Genomic DNA, 21,421 nt, shown 5'->3' with positions numbered 1-21,421 from the left:
ACTTCTACCTCTGCACCCCCTATAGCTATACCCCTGGATACCAAGGCTTCTGGGGGAGAATACCTGCATATGGCATGTAATGGAGTATGGCACATTTGCTTTGTCCCCTCTGCGTGCCTCTGAGTAGATTTGGAGGTACAATATAAGCCTATAGAACTCTATAGGTACCATATTATGGATCCATGCCACAAAAATCCATACTATGGGAGTTTGCATGAATCCTATTTTTTGTAGAATTATCTATGTACTTAAACCTTTTGGTTTTCAACTCCTTAAGACACTATATATTGCGACGTTCATCCAGTCACCTCTAGTGGATCCACTTCAGACTTTAGAGTCTTGAGCCACTTGAACAAGTGTTTGTTGGCTTCAGCCCCGATTAGCCGTGTTCCTCAATGGACACTGATCACTGGGAACAGTTGCAAAGCAATGAAACTCAATCCTGCCTTAGTTGGGACTCTCGCCTTGGAGGTTTTCACCTCCCTTGCACTGCGTTTTGTAACCAGTTTATCAGCTGCTCAGGGATTTTCGCTGATACACAAGGTCTACTCTTTCATTAGGAGAGAATTTGGCAATGACCTATCTGACTGTGCAGTTATCAGCGTGGTGAAATGACAACAACAGGATACTTTTTTGTTGTTTTTGTTTTATTACGTGTGTGCATAAGATAAATTTTTATTTTTTTAACATAGCTTTTTATGTAATTTTTTTTTTTTTTTTTTTTTTTTTTAGCCATACATGGGAGTGAATTTAAGGGCTCGTGCATACGAATATATATTTTTTCCATGTCTGTTCCATTTTTTTATTTTTTTTTATGGCCTGTATGCGGAACCATTTACTTCAATGGGGCTGCAAAAATAATGGAAATTACTCTTTTTCCGTATGTCCACATGACCGTTCCACCAAAAAATATAACATGTCCTATTATTGTCCACATTACGGACAAGGATAGGATATTAGGTGCCGGCCGTTGCACAAAATGCAGAATGCACACGGCCGGTATCTGTGTTTTGCGGATCCACAACTTGCAGACCGCAAAAACCGTGCGCATGAGCCCCAAAAGAGAGAAGTATGAGTATTTAGCTACTATGTTGACAATAAATAAGTGGCCAAGTCTAATATTTTTTACCGCTTTAAGGCCTTATGTGAAAATCTGATGTAGTTTTACATAAAATTTATGCAGATATATAAAATTCTGACAGGTTAGAAAAATTTTAAGTGCCACTAAAGATACAGGTGATAGTGGGAAGATAGATAAAGGTTAAAGTGGGCAGGTAGGTACACGTTGGGGGTGCAAATAGATACATGTCGGGGGATGCACATCGATACAGGTCAGGGTGGGCAGATAGACCAGGCCGTGCATGGGAGCTACGGAACTAGCGTTGCACAATAAGCTATACAGTTTTTTTAGTTAGGGAACGCTGTTTCTGTAGATCTCATGCAAGGCAATGAATGCTACTGAAACAGCAGAGCGACAGAGCGCTCTGCTGTTTTCCGGCCAGGAGGTGGTCAAGACTGTGTCTCATCTTACCTCAGTAATGGCGAAATGAGGCAACCCCTTCAATCCAATAGAAATACATACCTCTCAACCGTCCCAGATTTAATGGGACACTCCCGGATTTCGATGGCTGTCCCGCGGTCCCGGATCAGCTGACGAGCTCCCAGCTGATTATAATGGTGAAAAAGAGAGCCGTCCGCTCTCCACTTCACCATTCTTCTCAGTTGCCGGCGCTCCCCAGCAGCAGCACGATGCAACTAGACATCCCTCTGGTGGCACATACCTGAGCATAACTACTGTGAGGGGGCACATATCTGGGCATAACTACTGTGGGGGGGCACATACATGGGCATAACTACTGTAAGGGGTACATATCTGGGCATAACTACTGTGAAGGGGCACATATCTGGGCATAACTACTGTGAAGGGGCACACCTAGGCATAACTAATGTGAAGGGGGGACATATCTGGGCATATTACTGTGAGGGGGCACAAATTTGGGCATAACTACTGTGAAGGGGCACAAATTTGGGCATAACTACTGTGAAGGGGCACATATCCGGGCATAACTACTGTGAAGGGGCAGATATCCGGGCATAACTACTGTGAAGGGGCACATACCTGGGCATAACTACTGTGAAGGGGCACATACATGGGCATAACTACTGTGAAGCGGCACATACATGGGCATAACTACTGTGAAGCGGCACATATCTGGGTATAGCTACTGTGAAGGAGCACACCTAGGCATAACTAATGTGAAGGGGGGATATATCTGGGCATATTACTGTGAGGGGGCACATATCTGGGCATAACTACTGTGAAGGGGCACATATCCGGGCATAACTACTGTGAAAGGGAACATACATGGGCATAACTACTGTGAGGGGGCACATATCTGGGCATAACTACTATGAAGGGGCACATATCTGGGCATAGCTAATGTGAAGGGGCACATATCTGGGCTTTGCTACTGTGAAGGGGCACACCTAGGCACAACTAATGTGAAGGGGGGACATATCTGGGCATATTACTGTGAGGGGGCAAGCCTGTAAAGTGGCACATACATGAGCATAACTACTGTGAGGGGGCACATATCTGGGCATTACTACTGTGAAGGGACACACCTAGGCATAACTAACATGAAGGGGGGACATATCTGGGCATATTACTGTGAGGGGGCACATATCTGGGCATAACTACTGCACTGGGGCCCGGAATCTCCAAGTTGCGCCTCTGTCGACATGTCATAACTGTCTCAGATGTGAATAATCTTTTTTATTGCTGTCCTTTAGGGCTCATGCACACAGCCATAAGAGTTTTGCGGTCCGCAAATTGCGGAACCGTAAAACACAGATCCCGCCCATGTGCATGCTGCCATTTTCTTTTTCTCTTCAATAGAAATGTCCTATCTGCAAAACAGACAAGAATAGGACATGTTCTATCTTTTTGGCGGAGCCCCATTAAAATGAACGGGTTTGCATCCGATCCGCAAAATACGTTTTTAGAGTAGCACAATGTAAACTATATGACCCATGGACCAGAATAGATTGTGTGCACCCCTGCTTTAGAAAATGCAGCTAAGGCCGGGTTCACAGCACCATTTTCTTTTCCATTCTTCTGAATTGTCAGAAGAACAATAAAATAAAATAAAATAAAAACTAAACAAAAAAACGGATCCTTTATTTTGAGCATCCGTTGTGTTCATTTTGCATCAGTTTGTGTCGGTACTGTCAGAGATCTGCTATGCATGCAGGACTCTTTCTCCCATATAAAATAACCGATCTGACAAAAACAGATGCAAAATGAGCACAATGGATGCTCAAAATAAAGGATCCGTTTTTTTTTCCTGTTCTTCTTAAGGTTTAGAAGAACGTAAAACAAAACGGTGATGTGGACCCGGCCTAAGTAGTATTACCCATAGGTAGTAGCTTACCTATTCATTTTTAAGATCAATGCTGGACATTCACTGTAGGCTTTCCTGTGCCAGGAAAAATGCTGAGTAATCAGGTCACAGTGATGTCACCCAGTATATAAATAGCGCTATTCTAGTAAACCTATATCACAGTGAGCAGGCTGTGATTCGGAGTGCGGCAGCGGTTAGATGTCGAGTGTCTTTGTGCTGGGGATAGATATAAAAGCCGTGTTTCCAGGCGAGAGGCTTTGTTGTGCCAGGATGCTGCCTCGTGTGAACTGTGGGGGCTGTCAAACGAATACAGCCATCGCTCTCTGTGATTGTAACCACTTGCCTATGTATGACGTGCCAAATTATGGAGCTCTGTTATGTCACTTGTACCTGTAGTGGACCATGCTTTACCCTCGGTTGACTGTGACTCCCCTATTTTCACTGTTATGTTCTTCCCAAGTGGCAGCTCATGTGCCGCTCTGTAAAACTGTATACAGTCTACATACTAATGTGATTGGAAGTTAGACTCGTATAGAATTGCTGAATGAGTCGCCGTTTTGCTGCAACTGGATGACGTCGGGTTGAACTCTATGAACCTCTGTAGCCAGCAGGGATCATCTAATATCCACCATATTGATTGTGGGGGTGCTGTATTTCAGCTTGTGTGTGATGCAGCAGAGGCGAGTGACTCCTCTGTGCTGTCATGTTGACTCTGCTGATCTCTGCAGAGAAGGAACAGGGTGTGTCAGGACATAAAACCATGGGCTAGAGGGGGGTGATAGGTGATTAGATTGCATCCTCACTGCCGGAATAAGGGCTCATACACACGACCGCATCCGTTTTCCAGTCTGCAAATCACAAATCCACAAAACACAGATCCCCATCGTGTGCATAATGCAATTTTTTTCATGCTCATCCGCAAAATGGACAAGAATGGGACATGTTCTATCTTTTTTTCAGCGCTGCGGGACGAACATGCAGACGGTGTGCTGTCCGCATCTTTTGTGGCCCCATTGAGATCCGCACAAAATGAGTGTCTGATGCGGACAGAAACTACAGCCGTGTGCATGAGCCCCAAGGTCTATTTCACACGAGCAATACGGATTGTGTCAGGACCTGTTCAGGGAAAAATTTATCAGTTTTGTCTGCGATTGCGTTCTGTGTATATACGTTTTTCAGTCCAGATTGCATTGGAAGTACATGCGCTTTCACGCACCTGAAGAAAAACGGAAGAATAACAATCTACATCAACCATCATATCCGGATGTCTACCGTTTTTCACACAAGCCACATTCACTTATATGGAGCCAGAGCTGCGTGAAAAACGCACAATATAGAACATGCTGAGATTTTTCCTCAACGCAAGGATGATGCCTTAAAGACTATGCTTATGTGCACAGACCCAGGGAAATAAATGGGTCAGGGTTCAGTCCGGATACTATGCGATCTCTACGTGCATCACATCCGGACAGAAAACTCGCTCATGTGAAAGAGGCTTAACTGAGAGCTAGGCTTGATGCACATGCCGATGGTGTGTACAGACCTGTATAATCAAATCACATCGTGCCTCCATGAATTGCATTCTATGGACATATATCTTTGCGATGGGACTTGCTTTGCAGCATTGAAGGTAAAGAATGGGCCCATTGGGTTTTGTGGACTTCTTATTGGAATCGACACAGACCAAGACACTGCCTGGGCTGTGTCAGGATACACTTTGGGGGCATCAATGTCCAATCAGTAGGGTTTCATCTCTTGACAGCTCCACTTGGCTTTCTCTGGAGGTGGTATGGTTCATTTATTAGGGTTTGGCTACACAGTGATCTTGGTTGTGAGCCCAGGTATCACAGTTTAGCAGGGCAGCCATAGTGGTCACAGCATGACTCGAACATTGACCGCAACCCCAGAATACAAAAAGATGGATTTTTTGCAATTCTGGGGTCGCAACAAACGCTCTGCGACTCAATTTGTTTCTCTGACTGCCCTGCTACACTGCGATACTTGGGCATGACACCTGTCTTGCAATCAAGATTGCCATGTAGCCAAACCCTTGTAGTAAATGGCCAACCATACAACCTCTGGAGACAAAGAAGCGCAACGCTTTTCTAGCCATTTGGAAATTTTCTTTTAGCGACCACTGACCTCCATTGATTTCTTCCAGTGGATAAAAGCCTGCCCTGGTGATGTGATGGACATGTAGAATCCATGTGTCCCCCACATTACCTGACTCCTGTGTCCTGATTCGCTATTGTTTAAAGCTCCCCATCAATTAACTGGAAAGTGCAATGACTCTTTACCTACTGTATTCACTCCCGTCTCTGCACATTCATATTGTCAGGCTGCATTTATTCATAGTGTGACTACCATGTGCTGCTAGCTTCTCTGCTTAAATATGCATCATACACGCGCATTGTACATGAAATATACATTATCTGCCAAGATGCTGGTGGTGGGGGATAAATATAGCATGGAGGCTCTGCTTATTCAGTTATTCCTTTGTTATGTAGGTCTGTCTGCATTTACTTATCACATTAGCTCAGGGAGTCTCTTTGTTCCTTGAATGATTTACGCCTTATTCCTTGGCAGACACTGGTGAGAGGAAATGCAGGAAAAGGAAAACTAGAGATATTACACTCTACCATATAATCCGCCTGGCTGTCCTGACACTTGTCATATTGTAAATCCAGTAAAGGAAAAGATTCTGAACTTTATGTAGTTGTATAGTATTGATGATGAAACCATTCATAATGACCCCGCTCCCAAGGGTAGGAATATAACTACTATAATACTGCTCCTATGTACAAGAATATAACTACTATAATACTGCCTCCTATGTACAAGAATATAACTACTATAATACTGCTCCTATGTACAAGAATATAACTACTATAATACTGCCCCTATGTACAGGAATATAACTACTATAATACTGTTCCTATGTACAAGAATATAACTACTATAATACTGCCTCCTATGTACAAGAATATAACTGCTATAATACTGCCTCCTATGTACAAGAATATAACTACTATAATACTGCCTCCTATGTACAAGAATATAACTACTATGGGGGCGGAGTTTGGCCGCTGAGCTGCATGGCTGCCGGTGACTGAGCTCCTCATCCTAGCCGGCACAAACCCCCTTTTATAGCACCTTTTAGAAGCTTGAAATGGGCAAAGTGGAGAGAGATCGCCCCAGGGAACCTGCTGACCCACCAGTGAGCCGCTCCAAACAGCCTGACATGGAGAAATTCCTGAGGAAAGCTGCCAAGGGCACCGCTGCTGGGACACCTAAGATGGCGCCGGCTCCTTCTATTCATTCCGATCCGGATGAATTTTCGGAAGCGGGAAGTATTTCGGATGCTTCCGAATATAAAAATCGCAAGCGGGGAACGAATCTTTCAAAAGCGATCCTTCGCGAAATTTTGGACTCTGCGCTAGCTCCCCTGAAGCAGGACTTGACTGAAATAAAGACCGATCTCCGATCCATCGGCCAGAGAGTCGCTGCACTGGAAAACTCGCAAGACGCGATTATTCGCTTCGGTGAGGAAACATGCTCCACCCTCGGATCGCATAAAGATCTTCTTAACGATGCCCTCCTGCGAATTGAAGATCAGGAAAATCGCAGCCGTAGACGTAATATTCGCATCCGCGGCCTCCCTGAAATATTCGCATCGGAAGTTCTTGAAAAAATCGCAAAAGAAATATTCGCGAATCTTTTAACTCCAGAAAGAGCAGCAAATATTGTCATTGAACGCATACATCGCGCTCTTCGCCCCAAGCCAAAGGCTTCAGACCCTCCGAGAGATGTTGTCTGCGGTATCCTCAGTTTTGTGGACACTGCGGCTCTATTGAAAGCCAGTAGAGAGGCGGACCGCCTGGAATATGAAGGCTCGCAGCTGCAGTTCTTTCAGGACTTGGCACCTTCCACGTTGGCAAAGAGACGTATTTTGCGTCCGCTTCTTGAAGTTCTTAAATCTTCCGGGACCCAGTTCCGCTGGCTGTACCCCTTTGGCTTGGCCGTCGTCAAAAACGGACGGCAGATCACCATACGCACGCCTCAGGACCTATCCGGGGCCTGGGTCCCTCTGGGTATTGCTCCAATTGAAATTCCGTCCTGGATGCCGGCAGACCAGGGAGATCCTATACCCTCGCCTCCGACTGCAGACACCTGGTCCCTTGTGCCTGCCGGGAAGAAATCCCGACCCAGTCAGAGTCCCCAGGCCTCCGCTGCTGCGGGTCGCTCTCCTCATAGCTGATTCTTCTCTGCTACGTTGGCCACCATTTTCGCCGTTCACAGTTCAGGTGTTCTCCTGAAGTGGACCTCCGGAAGTTACGGTTTTCTCCTGTTATATTGTTCAGGACATGCATAGGAGCCGTCTAGCCTTTTGACATGGCCTTTCTAGGTGTATCCAGGCCTTTGTTCACCTCCCTGAGGACTTCACCCTCCTGAATGTTATCTACCTCTTCCCTCCCACCCCCTCTGCACAGGGGATTTGTTTGCCGTTGTTTCCCTCATTGACTTCCTTGTTACCTGATGGCCTTTTCATGGCCTCTCCCAGCTCTACGAGACCCCCCGCCTGATGGATCCCGGCACCAGGCCGTGATGAGAAAGGATCCTCTGATTCCCAGGCGCTCCGTGGAGCTCTTAGTTCTGCATTCTGTGATTATGATTTACTGTTTGCATTATTGTCTCCCTTCTTTTGCCCTCATGTGTTTCCCCTTCTGTGTCCTCTTATCCCATCCTAATGTTCTTACTTGGTTCGCTCAGATTATGATTGCTTTGTGCTTTCCTGCTGACTTAACATGGCTTCTCTTATAGTTTCTTCCCTTAATGTCCGGGGCCTGAACGAGCCGTGCAAAAGATCCCAGGTGATTTCCTTACTACTAAAAGACAAAGTCTCAATAGCCTTTTTTCAAGAAACACATTTCCGGGCAGGTAAGATTCCCAATCTTCCTTCCAAAAAGTTCATTCAGTGGTTCCACAGCGCACAGACCTCCGCTAGCCGGGGTGTCAGTATTGCCATTCACAAGCAGGTACCCTTTGCGGTTACAGCCTCCTCCTCGGATCCTGATGGCCGGTACTTATTTGTGAAGGGCTCTATAGCGGGCACACCGGTTACACTGGCCAATATTTACGCGCCAAATAGGGGACAGGTTGCATGGCTGGTTCAGACCCTCGCTGCGCTGGCTGCATTCAAACAGGGTATGGTAATTCTGGGGGGAGATTTTAATGTGACCCTAGACCCACTTCTGGATTCCTCCTCGGGGAAATCGGCTATCACTCACGTACGTCTTAGACGCCTGAAGGTGGCTCTGCGTAAACTAGGTGTTATTGATACCTGGCGTACCCTGAACCCCACGGGTCGTGACTACTCGTTCTACTCCCATGCCAAGTCCTCACACCACAGATTAGACTATGTCTTTCTCTCCTCTGAGCATGTCAAACAAATTGTAAACACCCGAATAGGCAACATCACGTTGTCGGACCACGCCCCTGTCTTTCTGACAGTTTCGCTGTCCACTCTCCCTACACGGGAATGGAACTGGCGTCTCAATGAGACCATCATCCAGGACCAGGTGTCATCGGGGAAAATAGCCACCTCCCTCCAGGAGTTCTTCAGTACTAACACCGCAGGTCCCTCCCCTCCCTCCCCCGCTGTAATCTGGGAAACCCACAAGGCCGTGATCCGTGGAGAGCTTATCGCTCTCGGCTCCCATCTTAAAAAACAAAGAGCCCAGGCCATGTCCACCCTCCTATCCCGTATCGCCACCCTCGAGCTCAGCCATAAGCAATCCCAAGCGTTAAGCCTTGCGGAGGAGCTTTCTGTCGCGCGATCTCAATTAAAAGATATGTTGAACGTTACTTCAGCTAAATTACTCCTTCGTGCGCGCTTCAAATCCTACGCACATGGCGACAGAGGGAACAGACTTATGGCGGCGCTAACTAAACAACAATTTTCTGACTCCTTCATTCCGGCGATCAAAGATGCGGCGGGCAATCACCTTAAGTCTACCCCTGATATAGCCAAAGCATTTTGTGCCTTCTACGAAGACCTTTACAACCTCCCGCCCCCTCCTGGGTCATCTCCCTGCTCCGTCGCGGAGGCCTCGAATAAATTCCTCTCCTCCCTTCAGCTTCCCTCTATATCCCCGGATCAGTCCTCCCAACTATTAGCTCCCATCTCTGGCCCGGAAGTCCTGAAAGTCCTAGCCACTATCCCTTCCGGTCGCAGTCCCGGCCCTGACGGTTTCACCATCTCTTATTATAAAACTTTTAAATCTGTCCTAGCACCTCAATTTAGCTCCCTATGTAATTATCTCCTGGGTGGTGGCCACCTCCCTGCCCAGTCACTCACAGCCCACATCACCATTATCCATAAGGAGAATAAAGACCCGTTGCAATGTGGCAGTTACCGCCCTATCTCCCTACTAAACACGGACATTAAATGGTGGGCTAAGATCCTGGCTCAACGGATTCAAAAAGTTCTCCCGGATGTTATTCACAAAGAACAAGTTGGCTTTGTCTCTGGCAGACAGGGTAATGAGAATACTGTTCGCCTCCTTCATCTCATGAACTGGGCACGGTCTACCTCTACCCCGCTAGCTCTGCTGAGCACTGATGCAGAGAAAGCTTTTGACAGAGTGAGCTGGCAGTATATGTCACTGGCTCTGTCGAAATTTGGCTTTCCTGACCAACTCATTTCCGCTATCCTCTCTCTGTACTCTGCCCCCTCTGCCAGGGTCAAAGTCAACGGCACTCTTTCACCCGCCTTTGCCATTACTAATGGCACTAGGCAGGGTTGCCCTCTCTCCCCCTCGCTTTTTGTGATAGTCATGGAAACTCTCCTGTGCAAAATCAGGCAAGATCCCGATATTGAAGGTCTCCAGAGAGCCTCCCACACTCACCTCACGGCGGCTTTTGCAGACTACCTCCTTATTATGACCACGAACCCTGAGACATCCTTCCCCCGGCTACACTCTATATTTGAAGAATTCGGTTGGGTCTCCAATTTCAAGATCAACTATAGCAAATCCCTTGCCCTGAATGTTACATGTAAACCCGCTCTTGTTGCGTCGCTTAAACGCTCCACCCCCTTCACTTGGGCCGCTCGGGACATCACATTTTTGGGGATTCACATCTCTGCGAATCTGAATGACCTTTACAGCCTTAATTACACCCCTATGCTCAACTCAATTAAATCCCATCTACAGTCGGTAAAACTTCCCTTCATCTCCTGGATAGGCAGGAAGAATTATCTCAAGACCTTCATTGTCCCCAAACTCCTATACCTGCTGCAGACGTTGCCCATATGGCTCCCGCGCTCGTACTTTACAGAGTTGCGTAGGAGATTCTCCCTTTTCCTCTGGTCGAACAAACCATCTAGGATAGCTTACTCCACATTGACGAGGGAAAAGAGGTTTGGTGGCTTCGGCCTTCCCGATGTCCACCTGTATTACACTGCCACGCACCTAAATAGGTGCTTCTCTCTTCTTTCCCGAAGCCCCCCAAATCTATGCACAGCTCTAGAGCGAGGCCTCGTTACATACAAAGATTATCTCGTCCTGTGGGGGGTCCGTAGCTGTACGCCCTCACATTCCTTTGCCTCCCCCATTTGGAAGGGCATGCTCGTTGAATGGGCTAAACTCTATAGATCTAATGATCTGAGATTCCCGAATCCTCGCCTCCCTCTGCACTTATTGCAAAACTTAGTTCATCCCGAGACCACTGCCCCTTCAGGTGTTTGGTATCAGTTGTCTAACCACACACTACAGGAGGTTGTGTCTGCGGGTGGGGACTTGGCATGGGACACGATTCGGGCCTTGCCTGAGGTTCGAAAGCAATCCTTCTTGGCTCTTGCTGCCTTTCGCAAGGATACTGCGATTTTGAAACTCCCTCCCTTCTGCACGGAAGAATCCACCTGGCTGGAAAAGAAACTAGATATGCCGATCCCCCCGAAGAAGCCCCTGTCAACTCTCTACAAGGAGTTACTCTCTTCCACACCCCCAGTACTATCCTTTTTAGTGGCCTGGGAGAAGGAGCTCTCGTACCCCCTCTCAGAACCCGAAAAAGCATTTATCCTCTCCAACTCTCACGGATTCAGTCGTTGTATCAAAATACAGGAAAATTCCTTTAAGCTTCTTACGCGTTGGTACAAAACGCCTGAATTCCTCCATAATCTTAATCACGAAATACCCGATCAGTGCTGGAGGTGTGGAACAGAGAAGGGGTCCCTATCTCACATATGGTGGTCCTGCAGTCTAATCCGTCCCTTCTGGACACAGATTGAGAGCCTAATCGGGCGCATTTGCGGCTCCCCTATAAGTCTAGATGCGCAATTAGTCCTGCTTTGGTGCCCCAATATAACCCTCGCCCCTTCTAAAAACAACCTACCAACGTTACTTCTAACTGCTGCCCGCCTGCTAGTCCCTCTGCTGTGGAAGAACGACTCTGCACCTACGCTGCTGATGTGGCAAGAGAAAGTGGATCAGATATGTCGTTTTGAAGAACTGGCTCACTGGGAATCTCGCACTCGCCCTCGTTTTCTGGACATATGGAGTCCCTGGAAAGCCTATCGCCACCCGGCGTCTTGAAAGACCCTGTCATGATCTGACTGACACCGCCATTATTGAACCCACCACCCCCCCTCCCTCCCTCTCCCTCCCTCCCTTCTTCTTGCTTGGTATTTCTTTATCCCTGTCCGTTGTCTTGTTTGTCTATTTGTGTTCCCCCCCCCCCCTTCATTTGTTTGACTTTCGTTATATTTGATTGCATTATTCTGATGCCATCTGCGTATGGCGTTTGCTGTATTGTGGCACTTTATATCTATTTGCTTCTCAATAAAAAGAGATTTGGTTAAGAATATAACTACTATAATACTGCCCCTATGTACAAGTATATAACTACTATAATACTGCTCCTATGTACAAGAATATAACTATTATAATACTGTCCCCTATATATAAGAATATAACTACTATAATACTGCCCCTATGCACAAAAATATAACTACCATAATACTGCTCCTATATACAAGAATATAACTACTATAATACTGCTGATATGTACAAGAATATAACTGCTATAATACTGCTCCTATGTACAAGAATATAACTGCTATAATACTGCCCCTATGTACAAGAATATAACTACTATAATACTGCTGATATGTACAAGAATATAACTGCTATAATACTGCTCCTATGTACAAGAATATAACTGCTATAATACTGCCCCCTATGTACAAGAATATAACTACTATAATACTGCTCCTATGTACAAGAATATAACTACTATAATACTGCCTCCTATGTACAAGAATATAACTACTATAATACTGCTCCTATGTACAAGAATATAACTACTATAATACTGCTCCTATGTACAAGAATATAACTACTATAATACTGCCTCCTATGTACAAGAATATAACTACTATAATACTGCTCCTATGTACAAGAATATAACTACCTATAATACTGCTCCTATGTACAAGAATATAACTACTATAATACTGCTCCTCTGTACAAGAATATAACTACTATAATACTGCCTCCTATGTACAAGAATATAACTACTATAATACTGCTCCTATGTACAAGAATATAACTACTATAATACTGCTCCTATGTACAAGAATATAACTACTATAATACTGCTCCTATATACAAGAATATAACTACTATAATACTGCTCCTATGTACAAGAATATAACTACTATAATACTGCCTCCTATGTACAAGAATATAACTACTATAATACTGCTCCTATGTACAAGAATATAACTACTATAATACTGCTCCTATGTACAAGAATATAACTACTATAATACTGCTCCTATGTACAAGAATATAACTACTATAATACTGCCTCCTATGTACAAGAATATAACTGCTATAATACTGCCCCCTATGTACAAGAATATAACTACTATAATACTGCCTCCTATGTACAAGAATAGAACTACTATAATACTGCCTCCTATGTACAAGAATAGAACTACTATAATACTGCCTCCTATGTACAAGAATATAACTGCTATAATACTGCTCCTATGTACAAGAATATAACTACTATAATACTGCCTCCTATGTACTAGAATAGAACTACTATAATACTGCCTCCTATGTACAAGAATAGAACTACTATAATACTGCTCCTTTGTACAAGAATAGAACTACTATAATACTGCTCCTTTGTACAAGAATATAACTACTATAATACTGCCTCCTATGTACAAGAATATAACTACTATAATACTGCTCCTATGTACAAGAATATAACTAATATAATACTGCTCCTATGTACAAGAATATAACTACTATAATACTGCTCCTATGTACAAGAATATATCTACTATAATACTGCCTCCTATGTACAAGAATATAACTACTATAATACTGCCCCTATGTACAAGATTATAACTACTCTAATACTCTTCTCTATGTACTATGTGATTATGGTTATAACTTTATCCGTCTGTATAGGAAAGCAGAGCAGACTACGGTTTTACTGTACATGAGATGACGCATGCGGCCCAGTGTATGATGAAAGGACACCCTTTTGTCACATACTGCATGCATATATGCCTATTCATATGTCTGGTATACGTCAAGGTTTTCCGATTCATAAGTTGAACATATTTATAAAACAAAGTGTGAACAAAGCATAAAAAAATCACTTTGTAACATTCCTACAATCATATACGGTAGTAAATCTCTTTGTCTGTGTCTTCCAGGCTAATATTTGGCACTCTGTACCCCGCGTATTACTCCTACAAAGCTGTGAAATCGAAGGACATTAAGGAATATGTAAGTATTGTGAATAAAACATCTTCATGCTTCTTTTATGTGCAGCTGTGGGTATTATTATGTCTAATACAGGGAGGTGCATCACACGTGATTTAAATGGAATCTCTCACCTCGGCCAAGCCCTAATAAAGGGAATCTGTCTTACTAAAGCCAGCTTACATGTCCGATGAGCCCTTGCCAGCTGCATCTAATGTTCTGGCTCTCACGTCGCCTCGTGGCCTTATTGCAGAGCGCAACAGCTTTTTAATCACATGTAAATTAGTCCCTGGGTGCAACAAGGACGTTTTCGTTGCACCTCATTGCACCACTCAACATGTTGCGCCCCCACCTTTTTGACTGACAGGGCAAGGCGTGTAGACACGATCGCTACTGTGTGTTCGGCGCACGCGCAGTACACGGATGAAGCTCCCCCGGATGACAGATTCCCTTTAAAATTAGAGCACCAGGTAAAAATACTTAGACTGCGCCCCCTCTAGGCAGGACACAGTATATGCCTGGAGTGCTCCTTCATATATACAGTATGAACCTTATACATATAGATTGTTTCTCTTACTTCCTGATGCCAGGTGCTGATGTTTTTGACCAAGATAACATTTAAAGGGAATGTCTCATGTACAACCCCAGTTCCAGAAATGTAAATGAAAGCAAATTGATCTGCAAATCTCATAGACCAATATTTTATTCACAATAGATGATAGAACACATATCAAATGTTGAAAGTGAGACATTTTACCATTTCATGAAAAATAAAAAATTATTTAGATGTTGATGGCAGGAATGACCTCAGAAAATGTTGGACCAGGACCATGTTTACCATTGTGTAGCATACCCTCTTCTTTTATCAACAGTCTGAGAAGTGAGGAGACTAATTGCTGGAGTTTTGGGAGAGGAATGTTGTCCCGTTCCTGTCTGATGTAGGATTTTAGCTGCTCAAAAGTCCTGGGTCTTTTTTGCTAGATTTTTCATTTTGACAAATGTTTTCTACTGGTGAAAGATCTGGCGGCCAGTTCAGCACCCAGACTCTTCTTCTGTGAAGCCATGCTGCTGTGATGGATGCAGTATCTGCTACTCAGTTGTCTTACTGAAATATGCAAGGCCTTCCCTGAAAGAGACGTTGTCTGGATGGAAGCATACGTTGTTTTAAAACCTCTATACACTGTTCAGCGTTGATAGTGGCTTTCCTGATGTGTAAGCTGCCCATGCCATAGGTACTAATGCAACCTAATAACAGCAGAGATGCCGGCCTTTGGACTGTGCACTAATAACAAGCTGGATGGTCCCTCTCCTCTTGAGTCCACAGGACACAGGATCCGTGGTTTCCAAGAAGAATTGGACTGGAGGCAGGCCAGATCAGCTCCAGGACTCTTCATCTGTGAAGCCATGCTGTTGTGATGGATGCAGTATCTGGTATACCATTGTCTTGCTGAAATATGTAAGGCCTAACCTGATATAAACATTGCCCAGATGGGAGCATATGATGTTCTAAAACCTTTATATATATGGTTCAGCATTGATAGTGCCTTTCCTGATGTGTAATCTGCCCATGCCATAGGCACTAATGCAGCCTGATAACAGCAGAGATGCCGGCTTTTGAACTGTGCACTAATAACAAGCTGGATGGTCCCTTTCCTCTTGAGTCCACAGTACACGGCATCCATGGTTTCCAAGAAGAATTTCAAATTTTGATTCATCTGTGCATTTTAAACGAGCTTTGGTCCAGAGAAGATGACAACGTTTCTGGATCATGTTGAGATATGGTTTCTTTTTTGCATGATACAGCTTTAACTTGCATTTTTAGATTGTAGGACGAACTATGTTCACAGACAGTGGTTTCTGGAAGTGTTCCTGAGCCAGTGCAGTAATTTAAAGCACAGTGCCATGCTGATGTGATGCCACCTGAGGGCCTGTAGATCACAAGCTTCCGATACTGACCATCGGCCTAGTTTCTTGCACACGTGGATTTCACAATTTTACATTGAGGAACATTTTACTGAAATTGATCCACAAATTTTTGACACAGTTTTTCACAGATTAGTGAACCTCTGCTTCTGAGAGACTCTGCCCCTCTAACATGCTCTTTTAATACCCAGTCATGTGACTTAGTTGTAAATTGCATTTCCAGCTGTTTTTATTAGTACTACTTACTTTTCCAGCCTTTTGTTGCCCCTGTCTCAACTTTTTTGGGGATGTGTTGTTGCAATGAAGTTCTAAATAAGTAACTTTTTTTCATGAAATTATAAAACGTCTATTGTGAATAAAATATGGGTATATGAGATATGCAAATCATTGCATTGTTTTTATTGACATGTATTTACATTTTACACAACTTTTTGGGGAATTGGGATTGTATTTAGCCTGGGTGTGACATGGCAACAGCAGGTGTTAGAAAAGTCACACAACCCAAAACTTTTGTGCAACTTGGCAGCCAAAATAAATTGGAATCACGTGATTTAGAAAGGTCATAAATTATTACAGTCTCCAGGAACTGATGGCATATAACCCCTACCCCAGAGTTGGACAAGGGAGCTGCATACAGTATTAGTGTATAGTATTAGTATCCAGCCTTAACTAGATCTCCAGAAGTACAATACAGCACCCATTATCTTGGCCACACGCTATTGATGGCTTTATTCATTCTGTCCCAGTCTATACAGCAAAGCTGACAAGTGAACTGCAGAAAATGAGAAGTGTCTGCCTATTGTGTCTGTTTCAACATTTTTATGTGGATAACAAAAAACATGACTAAAACCTGATTTAAATGTTTATGCTCAGACTTTTCTTTTTTAATAGTGTAGTGTAGGAATGTATGGCTCACCATTGGCTATAAGGTATGGTGAGAAGGCTTATCAATATGAGGTACAAAATTTTAGGCTACACCAATTAGAGAAACTAGCCCAAAATGGTACAGCATACCAGAGGAGGCGGAAACCTGGGTAGCTTGGGATAGTCAACGCATTTATAGGCTATCATTACCTGGTCGATCTCCATTGTATGGATTGGTTTACATCTAATCTTGACGTCATGTCTTACCAATACCGCCCACTATGATCAATGGTTGCTGGTGCAGTATATTGATTTATCTATATATACTATAAAAGTATCTATACCTTTGTTATGTATAACCCTGACGATGGCACATATTGAATCAGCCACCTTATGAGATATTGTCCTCCTGAGGAACCCAGAAGTAGGGGAAACGCGTTGGGGCACAGGGACCCATGAGGGCCAATTAGGGTTGTTGGCAGGATAGGTACGAGGACAGAGAGTCTCCACCTTTAGGGGCCGTCTCTGGGCTAAGGGACACTGTAGGGTCATCACAGGGAAAGTTTTTTCCACCCCAGTGTTCCTATGCTGATGCATCTCTGAGTTACCATCCTGGTGTATAGTATATACCATCCTGGTGTATAGTAAATCAGGTTTCAAATTGACCATTATCAGAATAATGTATTGGGAAACTTTAGGTTTATTTTTTAATTATATGAATTAAAGTGTGTTTTTAAGGGTCTTACTTTTTGCTGGACTTAATTAGTACATAGCATAGCAATAACCTCTCAATTATAATGCTGTTTTTTGTCACTTAAAGGGATTGTACATGATTAGAAAAACAAGGCTGCCATCTTCCACAAACAGTGCCACACCTGTCTACAGTTGCTATGGCAGCTCTCATTCACAACTAAGCTTACACAATATCAGACAAAACTCATGGACAATTGCGGTGCTGTTTTTTGAAAACCCAAAACGCACTCTTGCTTGGCTGTTCTCAGAACTCTATAGAAATGCTGGGAGTCGTAGTTTCACCACAGCTGGAGTGCCGGAGGTTTGCCATCACTGCCCTATGATCCTGTGGATTGGGGATAAGTTCTTGTAATGGGAGTCCTGCGAAGGCTCTATCCACCTAGTAGATAACGGGAACTGGATCAACCAGATCTGTCCCCTCTCCCCCCGGTCTTTATAGCAGCTATAAACATCTGAATTGTATCTCATTTGTAAAATCCACCTTCCTGGCGTCACCACAACATTGGGTATCATGTAGGATAAGTCGGTGTCATCTCATCCACCAGTTGTGTGTGCGGAGAGATAAAGGAGACATGTGTGTGGGTTACTGATAAGTCCACCAGTCTCCCAGCAGCTAAACTGCCATAGAAAAGAATTACATTTCTGCAGTAGATTATGTAAAAACTTTTGACTATGCCCTTGGCACGGAAAATGTTAATGGGCTGCGCGGTCACAGCACATGACCCGCACAGCGAAACAGAAAACCACATGTAAGATGGAAAAATCCATTTCAAGACCAAAGTAAAGAGGAGAGGATTTGCTTTAGGGAAAAAAGTCAAATAAACGTTCCACAACATTCTGCAACAATTAGACCGTCTGCTCCGGTATTCCTGGTATTATATTATACATCGGCTGATGCTGGGGCAAGATCCATGAGCAGTCTAAACGTATAAGGCCGCGTTCGCATCTGCGGCAAGAGGATCCGGCACAAATGCCGGACCAAAAACCGTTGCATACAATGCCATTTATGCCAGAATGCGGCCGGATCACTGCCAGATCCCACATAGTCAATAGGGATCCAGTGGTGATCTGTAGAAACCAGCAGTGCTGTCTCCGGTGAGCTCTGCCAGAAACATTCGCCGGAGATGTGAGCGTGGCTCCACCTTCACAAGTCCCTATACAAACTACTACATCTTTGCACTTGCTCCTTAGCAGGACCCCTGCATTCATGTGCGCTGCGCTACTAGTACAATGCCATACGGCTGCACGTTCGCTGACACCAGTGCTGGAAATTGCGTGTCCCTGTAATAAATTCATGAGACATTTCTTCTTGGACAAGAAATCGGGGCACATTTACTAAGACTGGCTTTTTATGCCGGTCTTAGTTTCCACCCAGCCATAAGATTCAGCGAATTTATGACGAGGCATGTGTCTCGTCATAAATTAGGCGCATCTGTGGCAGTCTTTGCAACTGGCAAAAAACTACTCAAGCCCTTGCCTGGGTTACTTTTTCACCAACATTTCCACCTGTAAATTTGACGGGGGCTGTAGCATGGCCCCTGACATACCCCGTCACGCCCAACTGCCGAACACGGATGAAAGCGGCCGTGCAATATTGTCGCAACTATTTTTCGACAAAAGTAGTCGATTGTCCTCATCATGTGTATTGAGACAGTGCAGAGCAGGATTCAGAGTGGATTGAAAATTCAGGCACACTGCGGAAAGCTGGGTGGTCTTGGATCGTATAGCGATTAGATGGCAGCGTCTCTCTTCGAACAATAGATTCTTATACCCCAGATGAGGGCATATCATTATCATCAGTGATGGTCAGTTCGCAGTGTTCGCCAGCAAACACATGCGGGCTGCCATCTTTAGTAAGGTAGACTCACCCGTCCGGCGATGCACAGGTAAGCCCTTGGAGTCAGTCTGAAATCAAATACAGTCACCGGGAGCAGGCAGTTCCGAGAACAGCTGCCGGGGGCCTTCATTGGGCTGTTCTCGGAACTGCCTGCTCCCGCTAACTGCATTTGATTTCAGACTGACTCCAAGGGCTTACCTGTGCATCGCTGGACGGGTGAGTCTACCTTACTAAAGATGGCAGCCCGCATGTGTTCGCAGGCCATCACTGATTATCATAGCTCAAAATGCAGCAGTCGACTGCAGTCCATAGACATTAATGTGTTTCATACATGACATCATTCCCATGATGACCTCACCTACACCTCCTGTACACATCCCAGTTCTTAATTGGACAAAAAGTACATGACCACCTCCAAACATTAAAGGGAGTCTGTCACCAGCATTTCACTTTTTTAACCCTTCCCACAGCTCTCTAGCATCCTTACAGTTAATCAAAACGTTACCTCTCGCATCTTTCCTGCTCTTATAAATCCATCAAAAACTATCTTTATAAGATACGCAAATGAGGGCTCGCAAGTGCCCAGGGGCGGCGTTACCCTCTTAGGTGCCCTGCTTGCTCAGTCTTTTCATTGCGTCCCCCCGCCTCTTCCTACCCTCCACCCGCCCATCCTTTCCCTCTGACCGCTTTTTTCATAGCTTGTTATTCCGCCGAGATCCCGCGCATGTGCACTCCGTCCGTCGGCCGGCTAACGACGCGAAAACACAACAAAGGATGCGGTCCATCGGCGCATGCGCATTAATTACTGTGATGCCGTACAAGGAATGGGCATTGCGGTGCTATGAGCTATGAGAAAAGCGGTCAGAGGGAAAGGATGGGCGGGTGGAGGGTAGGAAGGGGCGGAGGGACGCAATGAAAAGGCTGAGCAAGCAGGGCACCTAAGAGAGTAACGCCGCCCCTGGGCACTTGCAAGCCCTCATTTGCATATCTTATAAAGATCGTTTTTGATGGATTTATAAGAGCAGGAAAGATGCCAGAGGTAACGTTTTGATTAACTGTAAGCATGCTAGGGAGCCGTGGGAAGGGTTAGAAAAGTTACAAAAGAGGAGTTACGCCTATTATTAGACTGTATGATTCTTAAAGGGCTTTTCCTAGTTTTTTTAAACTGATGATCGGTGGGGGTCTGACACCCGGGGCCCCGCTGATCAGCTGTTTGATAAGGCACCTGTGCTTGCAGTAACGCCACAGCCTTCTTGCAGCTTAGCCTACGCCATGTGACATTACGTTCATTGGTCACATGGCCTAGGCTGAGTTCAGTCCCATTAAAGTGAATAGGGCTGAGCTGCGATACCAAGCACAGCCGCTATACTATGGACGGCGCTGTGCTTGGTGAGCTGAAAGAAAGCCGCAGCGCTACTGCGAGTGCCGCTGCCTTCTCAAACAGGTGTTCAGCAAGAGTCCCGGGTGTCGGACCCCCACCGATCAGATACTGATGACCTATCCAGAGGATAGGTCAAGTAAAATCGACGGCAGCATGTCCTTCAAGGGTTCTTTATTTAAATTGGGTCCATAAAAATGTACAAAAAATGCCAAAGATAGTGCAACGTTTAGACTAAATCATAGTCTTTCTTGAGAAAGACTATGATTTAGTCGAAACGTTTCACTATCTTTGGCACTTTTTGTACATTTTTATGGACCCAATTTAATTAAAGAACCCTTGAAGGACATGCTGCCGTCGATTTTACTTGAATTGTTAATGGAGCGACCGCTGTGGATGCATGGTTGCTGATAAGCTGAGGCATTCCGGAGGGAGTCTAGAGGGAACGTTGGTGCAGCTTTCACTATACAGTTCT

The 21,421-nt window shown here is 44.7% G+C and overlaps 1 protein-coding gene across 5 annotated transcripts in view; it reads left to right on the top strand.

Annotated features, from left to right (window-relative positions):
* The window catches only part of REEP1 (receptor accessory protein 1), a 98,539-nt gene that overhangs the window by 13,162 nt on the left and 63,956 nt on the right, over positions 1-21,421 (top strand). For all 5 annotated transcript variants that reach the window (XR_006390095.1, XM_044295206.1, XM_044295173.1 and 2 more), the window contains exon 2: positions 14,143-14,215. Coding sequence is in view for 4 of the 5 variants with exons in the window: in XM_044295206.1 (XP_044151141.1) it covers positions 14,143-14,215 (73 nt within the window). In the remaining variant the exon portion in view is untranslated. The remainder of the gene's footprint in view (positions 1-14,142; positions 14,216-21,421) is intronic.

Source organism: Bufo gargarizans, chromosome 1 (genome assembly GCF_014858855.1).
Source record: "Bufo gargarizans isolate SCDJY-AF-19 chromosome 1, ASM1485885v1, whole genome shotgun sequence".
In the NCBI taxonomy this organism is placed as follows: Eukaryota; Metazoa; Chordata; class Amphibia; order Anura; family Bufonidae; genus Bufo; species Bufo gargarizans.
Note: the sequence above shows the minus strand (reverse complement) of the source record. Positions and strands in the feature narration are given on the sequence as shown.